At 45.5% G+C, this 19,246-nt stretch overlaps 1 protein-coding gene across 15 annotated transcripts in view; it reads left to right on the forward strand.

The window, feature by feature from the left end:
- Positions 1 to 19,246, forward strand: part of Ppfibp1 (PPFIA binding protein 1) — a 141,799-nt gene that overhangs the window by 92,150 nt on the left and 30,403 nt on the right. For 13 of the 15 annotated variants that reach the window (XM_050164660.1, XM_050164657.1, XM_050164665.1 and 10 more), the window contains 4 exons: positions 7,488 to 7,574; positions 8,872 to 8,985; positions 9,779 to 9,910; positions 17,651 to 17,743. In XM_050164660.1, coding sequence (XP_050020617.1) covers positions 7,488 to 7,574; positions 8,872 to 8,985; positions 9,779 to 9,910; positions 17,651 to 17,743 — 426 coding nt within the window. The remainder of the gene's footprint in view (positions 1 to 7,487; positions 7,575 to 8,871; positions 8,986 to 9,778; positions 9,911 to 17,650; positions 17,744 to 19,246) is intronic. The other 2 variants (XM_050164670.1, XM_050164672.1) reach the window with 1 other exon arrangement.

The following is a 19,246-nucleotide window of genomic DNA, read 5'->3' on the forward strand; positions in this document are numbered from 1 at the left end:
GCCTGGTGCATTGAGTCAGGGTCTCCCACTTGAACCCAGAGCTTACCAGGTCAGCCAGTCTTACCAGCCTACTTGCCCTGGGGATCCTCTGTCTCACATCCTACCTTCCAGCCCTGGAGTGACTGGCCGGCTGCTGTGCTCACGCAGCATTTGTGGAGGTTCTGGGAATCTGACTGCCGGCCTCGTGCTACCTGCCGATCCATCTCCCTGGCCACCAGCAATTCTGTTTGTATTTCTGGCCATGGAATCCAGAGCCGTGTGCACTTGGCAAGTTCTCTATCACTAAGCTCCACCCTCATTCTTCAGAAACGCTTTCACAGATTAGATTAAGCACGTTACAGAAAGTGTTCTGGGCACAAGTCGGTTATCGACAGGTCCTCTTGAGCCATGGCTGCCACCGGGGGCCTTTGGGTGTGAGTGAGGAGAAAGTCCTTTGCCAGTAATGAATTCCTTCCTCCGTGTGTGCTGACCGCAAAGACACAGGAAGTAGGAATAGCCTGAGCGGTGTGCCAGGGAGTGGTGAGTTTCAGAACACTAAGGTACCCCCCCCCCAGCACACCTGGATCTTTACGTCTCTGAGTAAGACACCCCTAGAACAAATGTCAAGCCTCACAAACAGGCACTATCTGTTTTCAAAGGCAGAGCATCTCCAGTTGCTGGAGTTGTCCTCCTAACCGCACCACCACTGAAAGATGAATCATACTGTGTGCACTCAAAAATCCAAATACTCTGCCAGGCTCAGGGGACATTTTGGAAGAGGGTGGGAGAAGAAGTAAGAGCTGGAGAAGGGTGGAGTGGTGTAGAATGTGTCTTCAGGGCCGGCGTGGCCGTGGCACTCTTGAACTCAGCAGCTGTGATTGCTGCACAAGATCGGGCATGTCAGCACTCCCTCGTGCGGAGGGGAGGGTGCCTCTTCCAGAGGAGCTGCTGCAGTTAGTGGTTGCTGGGGGAGGGAGAGCCATTTCCTTCAGTGTGTAGCCTCTGGGGAGCTGCCCATGCTCCTGTAAGTAACTAGATAAACTCGTTAAAAAGACAGAAGAAGAAATGAAAGTAAAACGGGGGTAGCTGAGCAGAAGGAGCTGAGGAGTGGAGACAGGGTGAATACACTCCAGTATAAATATAAAGGTAAATGTACACACACAAGCGTGCGCGCACACACAGAGCCGGTTAGTATGTGTAATTAGTATATGCTAATAAAGTACTTAAAAATCAATGTAAATTGGCTGGTGACAAATGAGCATTGGCTCAGGACCGGACTGGCTGGGCTCCAGAACTGTGATGACAGGTGTGTGCTACCGGTCCTAGCTGGTCTGGGATTCAATAAAGAGAACAGAGCAAGACAGAGGGGAAATTAGCCACAAAGCAGGCAAGGGCTCCCCTTCCAGTGAGCTGAGAACTGTGGAGACCAAACTGCAGACAGTGGTAGCATTTCCCTCTAACTCTTACATGTGTCTGAAATGATCTGTGGCAAAGCGGTCATGTGACTGGATGCCAGCAGCTCCTACATGTTAGGCTTGCTGTGCCCGTAACACAATGGAATTCCTGCACAGGAATGAAAGGGGGTGGGCCAAGCCCTCATCCTGTGTGTACCTGTGTGTTGTGCTCGGAGAATGATTGGCTAGCTCTGGGAGTCTCTAACTCTGTGAAAGACATTACTTGTTAGATGGCGTTTCTCCTCATCATTCCAGGAAGACCTGACTGTAAATTCTCGAGTGAATCTGTGACAGCGGAGGATACTGTCCATCCTGTTGTTGACTCATGCAGCGGGATTGAAGTTGTCAGCGAGACTTGTCACACACTAAAGTGTAAAGGGTATCTCGCATGCATTTCAGAAGACTTAAATATTGACTTGGGATGGGCTTTGATGCTTTGGATGTAGGAATCTGTAAGGAGCTTGCAATGAGTACAGTTTTTAATGCTGTACATCGTAGTTTAGAAGCCTTCTGGAAGGATGAAAAGAAATAGAGGAGCATTTTGCACTAAGAGACTATTAGGAAAAATAAATGGTTATTCTAGTTTGCTTTCTGATGCTAAGTAAACAGCAGCTTTGGAAGAAAAGAATTTATTTGGTTTGTACTTTCAAATTACAATCCACCAAGAAAGTCAGGTCAGGAAGCCTGGAGGACAGTTGCTTACTCTTGGCTCATATTCAGCTACCTTTTTAATGCTGCCAGCCCTCCCCTGCCTAGGGTTGGTAACACCCACAGTGGACCGGGCCCTCTTACATCAAAGAATGATAAGGGAAATGCCCCACAGGCCGGTCTTACATAGGCAATTTGTTGATTAAGGTACTGTCTTCCTAAATGTGTGAAGTTGACACCGAGGGTAGTGTTACAGCGATCAGCTCACATAAATTTGGTGATTGGTCATCAGTGGCGGAATGTGATAAAAAGCTGATGTGTGAGGTTGAAGACAGGACGTGAAAGGGAGGCCATTAGATGAGGAGAAGAGATTGACGCACTATCAGGAAGAAGAGTGGAGCCGCTCATGAAAGATGGGTTGACATAGACAAGGGGCTCGGGAGGTAAGCAGGAGTGGGCACAGAACCCACAGTTGCAGGGCTAAGGGAAGCAGGAGACTAAGGTTCCAGGGAGGATGGAGGAGAATGAGCTTTGCCAGGGAAAGCTCAGCTCCCGTGAGACTGGCCAGAAGGAAAAGAGGAAAGACGATGTTGGGGGATCTTCTGAGGGAGGAGCTGAACTAATGCAGCACAGCCCCTGAAGTAAGAAGTGCTGAGCCGGAAAGAAGCGGAACTAGAGCGAGCCCAGTTACTCACTTGTGCTCTACCCACGGGTACCGGGCACTTCTCGCTCACTGTCCCTTCATTCGCCCGTCGTTTAGCTAAGCGCTCCCGTGAGACACAGAATCGCTCACAGTGCGCCATCTCTGTGTGAGGTGGGGGTCGTCCCCTGAGCAGGGTGCTTCTGCGGCAGAGTTTATGAATGAGCCCTTCATTCGAGGAAACCTTTACAGACCAGACCCAAATGCAGGTCGGTAGGGAAGGCTGAAGAAAAGAATAAGAAAGGGAAAGAGAGATGTCCGGGTAAAGGGGATGCGTCTATGAGTGCAGGGTGTGCCACTTGGGGGAAGGTGGATCATTGTTGAAGGAAGGACAGAGTGCCACTTGGGGGAAGGAGTGACAGAGGTGACAGGTACCTCGTGGGCTTAGCTCCAGCGTTCTTAAACAGAAGTTACAGGAAGAAAGAGGGCATGTCCTCAGAGCAGCTCCTTATCTACTTAAATACATTACCACTCTATGTAGCAATTCCTGAGACTTTTTACTTCCTGTGGAGTTCCTGTGGAGACTATTAATGCCTCAGAAATACTAGCTGATTTTGAGTATTATAAGCACTTACCCACATCAGGACATTTCTGATTCATCTGCTCATTTTCAGTCAGTTCTTGGCATTTTACTTTGGAGGACTGGTTTTGAAATACTTCATTTCTATATAATATTTGGCCTGAAAGAATGCTGCCAATCTGGCTAGAGTCTCTTGTTCTCAGAATGAAGGAACAGGATGGAGTTCAGCCGTGGAGCATGTGAGTGCTTCTCTGTGATGAGCGTTCATGTGAGACCCTGGGTTCAGACCCCAGCCAGAACCCCAGGAGGAAAAATGAATGGGTGCATTTTGTTTTGACTCAGTGGCACGTGACTGTGTCGGAGCTACTCAGGATGCTAGGGCAGGAAATCTGCCTGAGCCCAGATGTTTGAGGCCAGCCTGGTCAACATAAGGAGCCGTACCCTGTCTGTTAAAGAGAGACAAAGCTAGAAAATTCTACCTCTTACTTCATCGTACATAAAGCATTTTTTTTATCTAATGAAATGTGATTATAGACATTACTTGCATTGGATTTTAAAAACAGATGCTTCATAATGTGATAATCAAAACGAGGACTAAAGCCGTCCAGGCCCTGCCTCTGCACCTTCATAGATTAAGAACATACGTCATGTGTTCTGGCTGCTTTCCAGAAGACTGTCTTCAAGGAGTTAGGAACATTTCATTTTCATGGTCCCCAGAGGCTGTTAAGTCGTTCCGACTACTCCATCAGACTCTTGTAAGTTAATTCTGGGCACTTGAGTTAACAGTGTAAACAGGGTTGTGCAGCAGTAGTGTGCAGGTATGTGGTGGACAGCTGGTGTTAACATTGCACCCACTCTAAATGTGCGTTGCACAGTTGATAAATTAGCTTTTAAATTTTTTGTGGCGTCTTGGGAAACATAATCCAACATGTCTTCATCTTCAGAAGGAATGCCCCACATTTAATCCTTCCATCTTTCTTCCCCTTCCCGCACGTCTTCTTCTCCCTTTTCCCCTTCCTCCTCCTCCCCCTTCTTCCTCCCTTTCTTCCTCTTCCTTTTCCCATTTTTGTTTGTTTTCAGCACATGACATCTGTCAGTCCCGGAACTGACATAGGAAACTGGAGAGGTAGAATAGATGCAGGTCAGTTCTGGAGAAAGAATGGATGTCACATCAGATGTGCCTGGGGAAGAAGGGAGCACAGTTGGTGTTTGTTCCGATTCTAACTCTGAAAGGGTCGCCTTTTCAATTGGATTCTGGGTGCCCTGCCTGTCTATGTTGGATTCTATTTGGCTTTTTATCTCTGTTATATTTATAGGAATATTCACAGAATTCTCTGGATAAAATATATAATGTGGCTATAAACCATTTAAATGAAATTATAAGGAATACACCCCAAGCTGGGTATAGTGTCTCATGTCTGTGATCCCAGGAGGCTAAAGCAGGAGGGTATTTCTGGACAACAGAGTGGCATCCTAGAGAAGGGAGGACAGAGAAGAAGGAGGGAGAGTAAAGGGGTGTCTCATAGTCTGTCTTAAGGTTCTGTTGCTGTGGAGAGACACCATGGGGGACTTAGCAGTTTCAGAGGGTTAGCCCCTTATTGTCATGGTGGTAGGCATGTAGGCAGACATGGTGCTGGAAAAGGAGCAACTTCTTGTTCCCACAGGCAACAGGAAGTGGTCTGAGACACTGGATGTACTTGAGCGTATATGAGACTTCAAAGCCCACCCTCACAGTGACACGCTGCCTCCAACAAGGCCACACCTCCTGATAGTGCCAATCCCTATGAGCCCATGGAGGCCAATTACATTCAAACTACCACATCCCTACTATGTTTCAGAGTGACAGTTTTATGTGTCTTGCTCTTTCATGACTCGGGTATGAAAAAAATGGAAGAAAACGTCAGGCATAGTGACACATACCTTTCATCCCAGCTCTCGAGATGCACAGGAAGGTGACTCTCCATGAGTTCGAGGCCAGCCTGATCTATATAGTGAGTTCCAGGACAGAGTCGGGGCTTCATAGGAAAATGACTTTGGACTGAGTGTTTAAGTCAGACAGGGTGGGGGAGCTTCTGAAGGCTTCCTAGGTGGGAGCCTCCATGGAGAGTGGAGAGCTGAGTGGGCAGGGAGAATCCTGGCAGACATCCCCCCTGCCGGCTGCTCCAACAACAGGCATTGACAGTCCTGTGGAACCCGGGGATGTAGTAGGAGCTGTGGGCCACTGCATCCCACCACTCAGCTCCCGGCCACCTGGCTAGCTTATGCCCCGAAATAATTACATGGAAAACTGTATTCTTTTAAACACTGCCTGGCTCATTAGTTATAACCTCTTATTGGCTAGCTCTTACATATTGATCTAACCCATTTCTAATAATCTGTGTAACACCACAAGGTGGCTTACCAGGAAAGATCTTAACCTGTGTCTGTCTGGAGTGGGAGAATCATGGTGACTGCTTGACTCGGCTTCTTTCTCCCAGCATTCTGTTCTGTCTACTCTACCCACCTAAGGGCTGGCCTATCAAAGGCCAAGCAGTTTCTTTATTAATTAACCAATGAAAGCAACAGATAGAAAGCAACACCTACACTCCCACATCACGGGGATGGATTGGAGGAATGGGAGGACATCACAGGTCATAGTCTGTGGGCGCATATTCTGATATGCCACAAAAGCCATTGCCCTGGTTTGAGCTGATACATAGCTCTGCAGACAAGCTGTCTGCCCTTAACAAAAGCCAGGATGCCTTGCTCCTAGCTTCCTTTGTTAAAGTGTGGATTACCTGAGAAGAGGTGTTGACTGAAACTGGTCAGGATGTTTGGGGTTTCTTTCCTTATGCAATTTGAAGGTTATCTTATAGAGATGCTAATTCAGGGCCTACCTGACTGCTAGACGTGACTAAAGCCCAGGCACCTGGTTACCAAGGCAACAGCCTTTGTGTGTTCCCGCTCATTTGGGATGGATATATAAGATGTTGGGACAATAAACAGAGAAACTGGCCTTTTCCAAGATGACCGTGTAAGTTGTGTCTGATTATTCCTCGCGACTCCGTTCCAGCCAAGTTAGGAAGTTTGTGTTGGACCCAAACGGGCTCCGACAATAGTCACTGTTTTACACTCAAACTTAGTGACTGGCGTCCTTCAGGGACAGATGGAGTCTTGTCTTCTGCAGGCTGCTCAGAACTTTACATGCCCTAAGGCTGTGTCTGTGGCCCCTGACAGTTACTTTTAAAGTGTGCGCTAGCTAGCTTTTTGTGAACTTGGCACAATCTAAAGACATTTGGAAGAGGAACTTCAGCTGAGAAAAGGTCTCCATTATCATATCGGCTTGTAGACAGGCCCATGGGCTGTATTTCTAATCAATGACTGATGTGGAGGGGTCAGCCCACTGCGGGTGAGGGCATTCCTGGGCGGTTGGTCTTGGGTTGTATAAGAAAGCAGGCTCATCGGGGCACGAGGAGCAAACCAGTGGGCAACAATCCTCTAATGTTCCGTTCTTGTCCTGACTTCTACTATGGTGTACTATAAAGTAAGAGAAATCCTTTCCTCCCCAGGTCGTCTGTGGTCAGCATTTTTTCATAGCAGGGTACTTGTTTTCTGTTTGCTCAGAATTGGTGTATGATGTGGGATGTCCTTCTGTATCTGTGTTGCTTTTATTGCATAATGACTAAAACTGTTTTGGCTAGTGGCTTAGCAGAGTAAAGCCAGGCAGAAAATCTGAACAGAGATATATAGAGAGAGAGTAGGCGGAGTCAAAGAGTCACCACGTAGCTGCCAAAGGAGTAACACACCAGAACCCTTACCGTGGTGAAATTTAGATTAGTAGAAATGGTTTAATTTTAGATGTAAGAGCTAGCTAGAAGTATGCTTGAACCATTGGCCAAACAGTGTTGGAATGAATAGAGTTTCTGTGTGATTATTCAGGTCTGGGCGACTAGGAAACAAACAAGCAGTCTCTGGCTACAGGTATAGGTCAGGCAGTTGTGACCAGATGCTTCCTTGTTTGTACACGCTCACTTTCCCTGTCATACTTATCTGAAGAATTATTAATCCTCGCATCTTCCATTCATGGAAGTGACAGTTGTGCTGATTTAATTCAGGCCCTTTCAATTTAAGATATGTCAGTCTTCTGATTCGTAACATGTCAATTCTAAAGAAGAGTTGACCTTATCTATGTTATTTTCTTGCTCAGACAAACGGACATCTGCCTGGCAATGGAGACGTCTATCAAGAAAGGCTGGCACGTCTGGAAAATGACAAGGAATCCCTCGTTCTTCAGGCAAGTGCTACTTAAGGCCATTCCCTTCTCAGGACATGTAGTGTCCTTGCAATGTAGAGTCACGTATGTGTTGAGCACATTGCACCTGTAGTAAACGTGCCATCGGACCTGACTTTACATACATTTGAACTAGAAACTCAGATCTGTGAATACCTGTAGTGTAAAAATCTCAGCCTGAATATATGTTAACCTTTCAGCTTTGAAAATGATACAGGAACCAAACAAAGCAGCCCGGGTGGAGCCTGCTGTTGGGAACTGCTGTGGGATGTTTGTTTGCTTGCTCATGGTGTTTCTGAGTACAGAGCAAATGTCTTCATTTTATGCTTTGAACTAACCAGATCAAAGTGTGTTTACTCAGCTGGTCATTCCTGAGGAGAGCCCTGCAGATCTGCATGGGACCTGGAGGACGAGAGATGAACCCCACTGTTTCTGGGGACATTTGAGTGTGTTGTGTGCACTCAGACTTTTTCTTTTTCCTTTGTGGTTCTGGGAGCTGAACTCAGGATCCTACACACTGGAAACAGTACACCGCTCTTCACCCCGCTCTGGCTCTGAGCAAATCTTTGGCCACGTTGATGTTTAAAGAGGTTATATAGAATCTGAGTTCTTTACTCGTTTTTGCTCCCTTTATTATTGAAGCGTGAGATCTGCGTGGTCCTTAATGTCTATTTCAAGTGCGGATCTCATTCCCTCTGTTGCCCTCTAACCTTAGTTCTTACCATTTTTTATAGACTCTTATTACTGAAGTGATTTTAATATGTAAAGTAGTGCATATTTCTGATCCGCACCAAGTTTCTCCTAAACTGAATAGGAATGTTTAAGTCACAAGGCAACATAGGGCCTACCTAGCATGCACAAGGCCCTAGGTTTGATCCACACAAAACAAAGTGAAAGACCATTGTCATCTTGTTAAATCTGGGATGTCTTCAACCACCATGAGTTGTAAGCTGAGACTGCGCCTTCATTTCCCAGCTGCCCAGACCCAAATAATCACACCAAAACTATAATTACATTTGGCCAGTAGTTCAGGCATATTTCTAGCGAGCTCTTAACATCATAAATTAACACACTTCTAGTAATCTATGTATCACCACAAGGCTGTGGCCTACTGGTAGGATTCCAGCGTCATTCTCCTTCAGCAGCTTCTTGGTATCTGCAACCAATAAAAGCAACACATGTCCCAAAGGACACCCCACATCAGTGAGTGATGGGTCTGTTGTTCCAGTTAGGGCATGAAGCATGCTTTGGGACCCAAAGTCTTTCAAACTCATTGCCGTCCTTTGCTTTAAATTGACAGGTGAGTGTGTTGACAGACCAAGTGGAGGCTCAGGGAGAGAAGATTCGAGATTTGGAGTTTTGTCTTGAAGAGCACAGAGAGAAGCTGAACGCCACTGAGGAGATGCTGCAGCAGGTATGGGCTGGCAGGTGGGGGAGGGGCCTGCCAAACTAACATTCCTGTCTGGTGTCTGCAGCAGTAAATTCCAGAATCCCACCAACGGTGTATTTAGAGTCTAGGAGGAGCAGAGTCTAAAAGCACAGATTTACCAAGTTAGACAATTAGAACAGATGCAGTGTTACAGTCTAAAAACAGACATACAAAGTTAGACATCTAGAAGAGAATGCAGTGTTACAGGAATTGTAAATTGATCTTTTGTGTTCGTATTCCCAACAGTGAGATGATAAAAACCACATGTGACTTGTTTTTAGGCAAAAAAAAAAAAAAAAAAAAATTCACACATGTGTGCATCCATGTGCACACACAGGGCTTGTAGATTGAGAAGCGTGGTGATGCAGTGGACAAAGTGCACATGGAACACAATGAAACAAAACCGCTTCTGTTGCATGTCTGCTGCAGTTGCCTGCCTACTCGACTCGAGAGACTCGTGACCTCTCAGTCCCTCAGTTTCCAGGTCCCTAGAAACCTTGATCAGTGCGGCTGAGAAGCTTTTCTGCCTCCTGAGGTGGTTGCAGGGGTTGTCTCCTAGTCCCTGGCACATAGCAAGCACCGTGCACAGCAGTGTTGTCATCAGGCTGAGCAGTGTAAGCAGAAGCTGCATCTTCTCGACAGCCTGATGCTGTGTTTAGAAGGTCCTTAAGAAGAAGGTCGTCAGCAGTGTGGTGCGCGGCCGTTACTCTTCACACACAGACCTAATCGTTGCTCTTTGCAGTCATGATGTGTGACTATTGCTCTGAAATCCTAACAGGAACTCCTGAGCAGGACCTCGTTAGAAACACAGAAGCTGGAGCTCATGGCCGAGGTCTCTAACTTGAAGTTAAAGCTGACAGCTGTCGAGAAGGACCGACTGGATTATGAAGACAGGTTCAGAGACACAGAGGTGAGTAGTGTGCTGGTTCCCCTCCCCCCCTTAGCCCGCAGGCACACATTCCCATGACAGTTTGAAGTTCCCGGAGGTGTGAGAAGACAGTAGCTAGTCACAGTATGTTCGGAGGTGTGAGGGACGGTAACTAGTCACAGTATGTTCGGAGGTGTGAGGGATGGTAGCTAGTCACAGTATGTTCGGAGGTGTGAGGGATGGTAGCTAATCACAGTATGTTCTCATCCAGTTTCCTTGTAAGAAGTTTTCAGTTTTGGGGTGTAGCTCAGTGATAGATGTCATGATCACGGCACACTAAACCCTGGATTTTATCCTCAGCACCACTCCAAAGACAGAATAAGCCAGAGGTGGTGGCACGTGCCTGTGATCCTGTTGCATTAGGAGCGGCGGGGCTGCGTCCCCGGCACCCGGCCGCCCGCATGGCTAGGTTATGCCCGAAATAATTACACGGAAACTGTATTCTTTCAAACACTGCCTGGCCCGCCTAGTTCCAGCTTCTTATTGGCTAGCTCTTACATATTGTTCTAACCCATTTCTAATATTCTGTGTAGCCCACGAGCTGGCTTACCAGGGAGGATCTTAACCTGCGTCTGTCTGGAGCGGGAGAATCATGGCGACTCCTGCTCTAACCAGAATTCTCTTCTGTATACTCCGCCTACCTAGTTTTCTATCCAATAAAATGGGCCAAGGCAGTTTCTTTATTAATAAGAAACCATTCCCACATCATTTCCCCTTTTTCTGTTTAAACAAAAAAGAAAGGCTTTAACTTTAACATAGTAAAATTACATATAACAAAACAGTTATCAAGTAAGAATTACAGTTACAATATTTATATCTATTTTATCTCTTATCATAACTAAGGAAAACTATAACTATCTATTCATTCTTCAACTCCATCAAAGACTCCAGAAGGATATAATACTACCTAAGTAAACAAGAAATAAGAAAACTCTAGAAATGACAGAGACATCTCGCTGCCTGGACAGTCACCCAAAGTTCCTCTGTACCGTTGGGGCATCCATCTTCGGCCTACAGGCCCATGGTATCCAGAGACATTTCCATGAAGCAGGAAATTTCAAAGACAGTTCAGTCATTTTCTGCTGTGTCCTGCAGAATGTCTCGCAGACTCTTTCATGAATCAGGAACCCCGAAAGACCATCTCACCTTTAGGCAAGTTCAGCAGTCCTCTCTCTGCGGGTTCTCTGTGTCCAGTTTATGCAACAGTCCAGGCAAGAGCAGTTTCTTGCCCAAATGGCTATCAAACTCCATAAGGATCCTCTTCGATGCCCATCTTCCTCTTGAAGTAGCTGGTGCTGCCAGGAGCAGACGTGTCTCCTTGTCATGAAAAGTCCTAAGTTATTAAAATATTTTAAATGCCATATTCTGCAGTCTTTGAAAGATATGAAGAATGCCTATCTAATTGAAATATATCTCTATATATCTAGAAAATCTAATTAACATGACTACAAGCTTAACTATTAGCGATGATTATCCATTAACAACCTATATTTCCTAATTATACATTACATTTTTAAATGAACTACACAATCACAATACCTTAATCAAGATCAAAAATACATATACATATAACAAAATTGACCTTAAAATCCATACCAATGCAAATTATTCATATCTATATCATATCCCCCTTTAAATGTAAAAGAACATTTATAAACAATATTTGGGAACATGGGCGTAGTTTTTTCTCTCCAAACTGCTTCCTGCTGAATGGGGGCACTGTTAATCAGATCATTTAGGGTGTAACCTGTGTGTCAGGTTCATCTCGGTTGGCAGTTGAGTGAAGTAATTTTTTGAGGGTGTTCACAGCAACCTTTCAGGAGGGCGTGGTCTATCATACCATACCGGGATAGATGCAATCCATAGGGTCACATCCTCTGTGGAAACAAAAGAAGACCCTCTCCAAAGCATCATATCCTTAGATCCAAATTTTGAAGTCAAGATACCTTTAGAACATATGTGCAGGTTCAGCTTAGCAGCCCATATAATAAAATGTCTCTTTGTACTTAGCTCCTTCACAGTCAAAAATTTTAAAGAAAACACAATGTACATAATCCAGACTCTCTGTGAATTTTTCATTTTTACGTGGCTTATTTTTCTTTATTTCTCTTAATCTATAACTATCTGTACTTCTGTACTCTGTCTCTTTAAAGACTTTACCCTTTTTCTTTTTAAGACATTAACTTTATTCTTTATATTCTCTTTTTTTCCCCAAGCCTACGTACATTCATCCAACGGTGTCTGAATCTGTTTTACTGTGAATCTGTAATTTTTTTTTTTTTTTCCAGGAGCATTTCTTAAAATGTTAAGCATTTCTTAAAAACTTAAGTTGCACCATGTATAGGTAATACGGTACTGCCTGTGTCCTGCCCAGTCTAAACCTTAACTGCACGGTTTTAAGGTAATTACGGTAGTTCCTGCCTGAGATCAGCACAGTTCAGCAAGGAGCAGCCGCTCCTGCCTCAGAGTCATTTGGTGCTTTTGAGCTGAGCACAGTTACAGGCAAACAGCAGTTTACATTGGAGCCGCAATCAGCAATTTAATTTTGAGACTGAGTGTGCAGCACAGAAACTCTTTTTATCCAAGTTACAGCCAAATCTGACACGCAGAGCACTGCGCAGTCTGAAAACGCGTCTCTGTATGGCAGCAGGAATCCGCCATGCTCTTCCGCCTGCCTAAGCCTGATTCCGCCATCTGCCCAGGTGTAGGCAGGGAACGCTGAGCCATCGGCAGGTCTCAGAGCAATCTCCTCCGATCCCAAGTGGGAACAGAAACATCCAGTCCCATAAAAGCCTTGAAATGCTTTAAAGCCAGAGTTCACGCTGGCAGCATAGCACCAGGAAGCCGCGCTTTAAAATGACGCAGCTTTTTTTCTCTGCTGCTGTTGCTGAATCAGGAATCTCTCTACAGCATGTCACCAACAAAACAGCAAAAATCTGTGTTAAACTCTGTTTCCCTTATTTTTAAGGCTTCTCAGGTTTTTAAGTGGATTTAGCCCCACGTTGGGCGCCATCTGTTGAAATAGGAGCGGCAGGGCTGCGTCCCCGGCACCCGGCCGCCCGCATGGCTAGCTTATACCCAGAAATAATTACATGGAAACTGTATTCTTTCAAACACTGCCTGGCCCGGCTAGGTCCAGTTTCTTATTGGCTAGCTCTTACATATTGTTCTAACCCATTTCTAATATTCTGTGTAGCCCATGAGCTGGCTTACCAGAGAGGATCTTAACCTGCATCTGTCTGGAGTGGGAGCATCATGGCGACTCCTCCTCTAACCTTCTTTCTCCCAGAATTCTCTTCTGTATACTCCGCCTACCTAATTTTCTATCCAATAAAATGGTCCAAGGCAGTTTCTTTATTAATAAGAAACCATTCCCACATCATGATCCCAGCACTTGAGAGATGGAGGATGAGAATCAGGGGTTCAGAGACAGCCTCTGTAACATAGGGAGTTTGAGGGTAGACTGGACACCCTAAAACCCTTGTCTCAAAAAAATAATAAAAATAACAAATAAAAAGAACTAGAATAAACCTTAATCACATCGTAATTTCTTCAGGAATTGCTAGTTTCAGTTCTGTGTTTGTTTTTTAGAGATTTTGTTTGTTTGAAATATTAAGATATTTGTGACACCTGACCGACAAAACCATGCTGGTTTTTCTAAATTTGAAATAACGTATCTAAGTGCATGTTTCACCAGTTGTCCTTAGTTGGGCCCATTGGTCATTTACTATGTCTTAGGAAGATTTGTTCACGTGCAGAAACCTCATGTTAAACATTCACAGAATCCCAGCATTCGGAGGCCGTTTTCTTTGGCTCTTGACTTTTAGTACACTCCACATGTAAACCATCTAATTAACTACAATTCTCTGTGTTTTATGAACTTTAGAGGGAATCCTACAAGGAAAAGTACCTGTGGGGAGTGGCTCAACAGCTCAGCAGTTAGCTTGTGGCTCGTGCGGAGGGCTGGGATTTGGTTCTCAGCACCCAAAACGGGGGCTCAAAATCACTTTCTCTGTGGACGGACACACACACAAAGAAAGTCTTTAAAGTACTTGCAGCCAAAGAAACTTCGCTGTTTCTTCTCTTGTTGTATTGTTAGTCTGTGCGCTGGGGGGAGACGAGGACGTCTGTTCGTTTCAAGTCTTGGTTTAGGATGAAGCCTAGGGCTGAGGGTGCGACTAAGCTGCACATGCAAGGCACTGAGCTCAGTCCTGGGCACCACAGCGGGAAGGGGAGGGGAGGAGGGAGTGACTGAAGGAGCTGCAGAAATCCCTTCTCAGGTATGGGGCGGTGTCCTCGGTCAGAAAATGAGTGCTAGGAAAGAGAGGGAGAAGGGTTGGTTCCTTTTCTCTCCCTCATGTCAAATGTCTGCATATTGACTCTGTGTAACCAATACCAGGTGACGTCAAGCTTGAGATGTTACAACTTATTCCACTGTAATTTCTAAAATAAAGTTTCCCATCCGGGATCGATTACAGTGGAGAGCCCTGGTTGTTTACCTCCTTTGTGGCAGAAGGAAATAACCGTCTTGATGCACGTTCTAACCTTGAAATTGCTTGTCAGTCCCTTTTAAGAGCTCGTTCCGCACTCATCAAGACGCGTGACCCAGTCTCTTAGAAGTCTTATTTTAATCCTTTTTTGTTATCTTTTTTCAAGACAAGGCTTCTCTGTGTAGCCCTTGCCTGTCTTGGAACTCACTCTGTACACGAGACTGGCCTTGACTTCGGATATCCGCCTGCCTGTCTCTGCCTCCCAAGTGTTGGGATTAAAGGTGTGTGCCACCACCACCTGCCTTCATTTTAATACTTGCCACAGGAATCTAAGATGTTTTCCGTTCCCTCATTCTGTCATCGCTGACTGCACACTTAAGCACCGGCTGGGGCTACGAAGGACTCTTCCATGGTGGAGATGGGAGGAGGCTGCCCACACCACGTAGGCAAGGTTTAGTCAAGTCTTCCCCTGTACGCTGCTTAGTTTAGTCTGGGTGTGAGGTTAACCAGTCAGGGGAATAAACTGCAGCCGGTGTTCTTGGCCTTTTCGGTAGGATCCCAGGGCCGCACCTACATCGCTTGAGTCTGCCTGCGTTTTGTGCCGTGCCTTGTTTCTCCCGTTTCCGTTCTCCTCACGTGTGTGTTCTCACTCAGATGCCAAGTCACACTGTGAGCACACTTCCGGGAAACACAGTCCCTGATCGTTTCCTATGAATAATCCACGCTACTGATAAAATGGAGTGCACATATTCACAGGGCAGATTGCAGAATATTGTTGTGATTTTTATAAAAAAAATAATCAAAATAGCCTCCAAAGGTTGAAATAGAAGGAAATATGTAAATGTTCTGGCTCAGTGTTTCCTTAAAAATAAAACATTTACCTAGATATCTCTGTAATCCCAAATCTCTTAACACTATTTGAGAATTGTAGAGAGTTTGGATATTAGTTTCTAAGAAAATGTTGACGTAAGGAATACTTACAGGCATTTCCAAATCTCTTAACACTATTTGAGAATTGTAGAGAGTTTGGATATTAGTTTCTAAGAAAATGTTGGAGTAAGGAACACTTACAGGCATTTCCAAAAGAGTAGTGCATTAGCATCTTTAAACCTTGAAGATTTAGGACTTGTCTGTCCTGGAATTTGCTAGTGGGAATGGGTTGGCTCATTCAACAGCGCCCCCTTCTGGTATGAGCATAGATGGCTGAACCACAGAGCTCTGCAAGGAGCCTGAACTGAAGCTAATTGAGGTAGTTTATATCCCGTTTAATAAATACTATCTAGTGCCATGTTTTATATCCCATCTAATAAATATTATATAGTGCCATGTTTTCCAGCCAGACTTGTTATGGGCATATCTGACTTCTTTCATGTTGGAACTTTAGAGTCATATTTAACGCATCACTACCAAAAACAACTGGTAATCTTATCTTCGTTCCTTCCACCCTCCCTCTCTCCTGCCTGCCTTCCTTTTTCCCTCTTTCCCTCCGTCTCTCCCTCCCTCCGTCTCTCCCTTTCTTTCTTTCGGGTTTTTTTTTTTTTTTTTTTTTTTTGAGACATGGTTTTTTTTTTTTTTCCTGTTTGTCCTGGAATCCTGGAACTCACTCATAGACCAGGCTGGCCTCTGGCTCCCTAGTGTGCTGGAATCAAAGGCAAGCGCCACCATTGCCTGACTTGCATAAGGGAAAATGACCCCGATATGTAGTTCAGTTTCTGTAGTTGTGCATCGTCTTTGCAGTCAGCACAGAAGAAATCGGCAGTGTTTACAGCAATGCCTGCTGACAGTAGCTGAGTCTAAAGACCAAGGGGAGGAGTGGCCACTCCTGACTTATGTGCAGGGACGATGAGCAAATGAGGGAAACTGACACTTTTTAAATCCAAATTCAGAATATTTGGGCAAATTTTGAAAGCACATTTTTAAAGTGACAGTAGAAATGGTGTTAAATTATATTGTTATGAAACATTTGGATTTTTAAAATTTTGCACATATAAAATTACATTATTGTATTGGATATATGAATATGTGAGCACACACGTACACGCACACACACACAAACAAGACTTTCATATACCTTCAGGTTAGGATTCTTAGTTTAAAGAAATTTGGGTCTTTATTTTGTAGACTAGACAAACAATTGAGGAAATCTTCAGATTACTACTAATGTGTCGCAGAAAAGGGTCTTCAGTGGCTGTGCCAGAGAACACCTCTAGTCCATGTGACAGGGTGGGGTCCGTAGATAGTCTGGATACAGAAATGGGCGCTGAGTGGCTTTGGATCGGATGGTAGACTGCCCTTGTGAGTTAGTCCCGTTCCCATCATGTCCTAGTAAGCACCGACTGGAATCACTACTCACAGCCCAGTCAGCCATTTGTCTTTGTCAGGTTGTTGTGCCTGTGAGGAATTGTCCTGCTTGACCTAATTGGTGTAGGCAGGCCCAGCCCACTGTGGGGCCTCCATCTCCTGGACTGTATAAGGAAATTAAGCTAGCGTGAGCCAGGCGAGCGAGCCAGTGAAGGAACCGGCCAGCAGCATTCATGGTTTTCGCCTCCAGGTCCCAGACTTGGCTTCCCACCCGCCGGTCCCCCAGTGGTGGACTGTGACCTGGAAGTGTAAGCCCAAGAAACCCTTTTGGTCAGAGCGTTTTATCATAGCAACAGAACGGAAACTCGGGCACATCACCGTGACTGACACTCACGACAGGTTATAAAGCTCACATCACTGTGACAGACACGACAGGTTATAAAATGTCTGTTTTAGCCCACAGTTTTAGAGCGTTTAGCCCATGACGAGTGGGCCCCGTTGCTTGTGAGCCAGCCTTGAAGCAGCACATTGTCCTGGAGGGCATGGCAGGGAAAACCACTTACCTCATGACCAGGAAGCAGAAAAGGGGAAGGCGCCGGGGTCCCACAATCCCGGCACCCCATACCTTCCAGCACCACGCTGGGCACCTGGTCCAGGGATACCAACACCAGCGTTTTCCTGGTCAGAATCATGACTGCATGTTTTCATTGGCCCAGAACTAGGGGCAGAGGTCCTGGAAACCCAGGTAGTGTTTTAGCGGATGCGTGGTTTGGCTGTCAGGTAGATTTCACTGAATCTCCCCTTGTTGGGACTGGTTCTCACAGCTCATCTCCGAGGAGCTGTTGCCGGCTTAGGGCCTCCTGGCTACTCCTTTGCTAACGGCGCTTTACCCTTTTCTAATTTATTATTATTATTATTTCTTTTTGGACAGGGGCTGATACAAGAGATCAATGATTTGAGGTTAAAAGTCAGTGAGATGGACAGTGACAGACTCCAGTATGAGAAAAAACTTAAGGCAACTAAAGTAAGTTCTCTGGAGGGAAAATAATTTTTAAGCATGGTCTACCATTCTGTGAACAATCGCATGACAACGAATACATCATACAAGTGCACAGTGTTTCCCTGAAGCTGGGGACGCTGAGCTCACTAGAGTTCTCAGTGCAACCCAAGGCTTGGTTAACTGGACGGGACACAGCCTGCTGTTTCTGTAGCTAACCCTCTTTATGAACTGGTGCTGTTTTCCTGGTTATTCAGCCTGTCTTTTTCTGCCTCGCTCTCTCTCCTCTGTCTCTCTACCAGTCTGTAATGGCCAAACTCTCTAGCATGAAAATCAAGGTGGGTCAGATGCAGTATGAGAAGCAGCGGATGGAGCAGAAGTGGGAGTCCCTGAAGGTGGAGTAGACGTTGTGGGGGCCCCGTGGCTGTCGCCTCCTGGCTTGTGTCGTTTTGCCGTGATGGTGTTTTTAGCAGCATGCACATTCATTTTGTGTGTGTGTGTGTGCACGCACGTGTGTGTGTGTGCACGTGCGTGTGTGTGTGCGTGTCACCTGTTTATTGAGAATACATACACCCTGACTAAAAGGGCAAACAGATCTCTAATGTCACTAGAGAGCAGGTAAAATATAACAGTATTAGCATATAAGCTTATTTCTTGGACTGTCTGGCCCCTAAGCATAATAAAACAGTTGTTGGAAGTTCATCTGGGGAAGAATTCATTTCAATAACTGGAGCCTGCTCTCCTCTGTCAGGGTTTTCTGGAAGGTCAGTGTGGATGAGTTCCTCCTTGTGAAGAGGAAGAGAAGCCACTGCTTAGAAGTCCTGCAGGGAGAGGGGTCGGTACCTCCTGCAGGGTTGTGAAGGTTTCTGAACTTGACTCCGTCCTTGCCATAAGTCAGGTGTACAGGGCCACCTTGGCGTCCTGGGTGGATTTTTCAACACTGCGTGTCCAGATAGCGGAATGAAGAGTCTGAGAGTAAATCCCACACTTGATAAGAGGCGAGCATGTTGTCATTGCACAACTGGCGTCTGCGTCAGATACAGCCTGCAAAATAGGAATTTGCTACGGCTAGAACCTTCTAAAGCAAAATTGAAATTTAAAATGATAACGAATGCATCAGTGGCCTCAGAAGCTTTTGCAGTCCCACCATTTCAGAAGGAAGACCTAAATCCTCTTTTTCTAGATTCCCCTTTCCCATTGCAGCAGGAGTTTGTCTTTCTCAGTGATCTAGAGCACGGTTTGGTCACAGCCACCCCCGAATTGCATCCCCTTGGCTACTGAAGCCCAGTGGTTATCCCAGAATCACGAGTCGCCTTGAAATGCTTGAGGAAGCCAAGCAAGCCTTTTTGAACTTGTATTTTATTTTGCTTTTATGATAAGTGACTAACATTGGCCATCTCCTTTGACTAACTTGGCGAGACTTTCTGATTTAATGTAGGCCAACTTTAGGGAATACCTTGCCCTGATGATGCTTCTGTTTCTTCTTTCACTTGTTCACAAACCTGAAACAAGGACGCCGTGATGATTACA

The sequence above is a fragment of the Alexandromys fortis genome, unplaced genomic scaffold, assembly GCF_014885135.2.
Source record: "Alexandromys fortis isolate MF-2015 unplaced genomic scaffold, M_Fortis_MF-2015_v1.1 scaffold_153, whole genome shotgun sequence".
NCBI classification, from domain to species: Eukaryota; Metazoa; Chordata; class Mammalia; order Rodentia; family Cricetidae; genus Alexandromys; species Alexandromys fortis.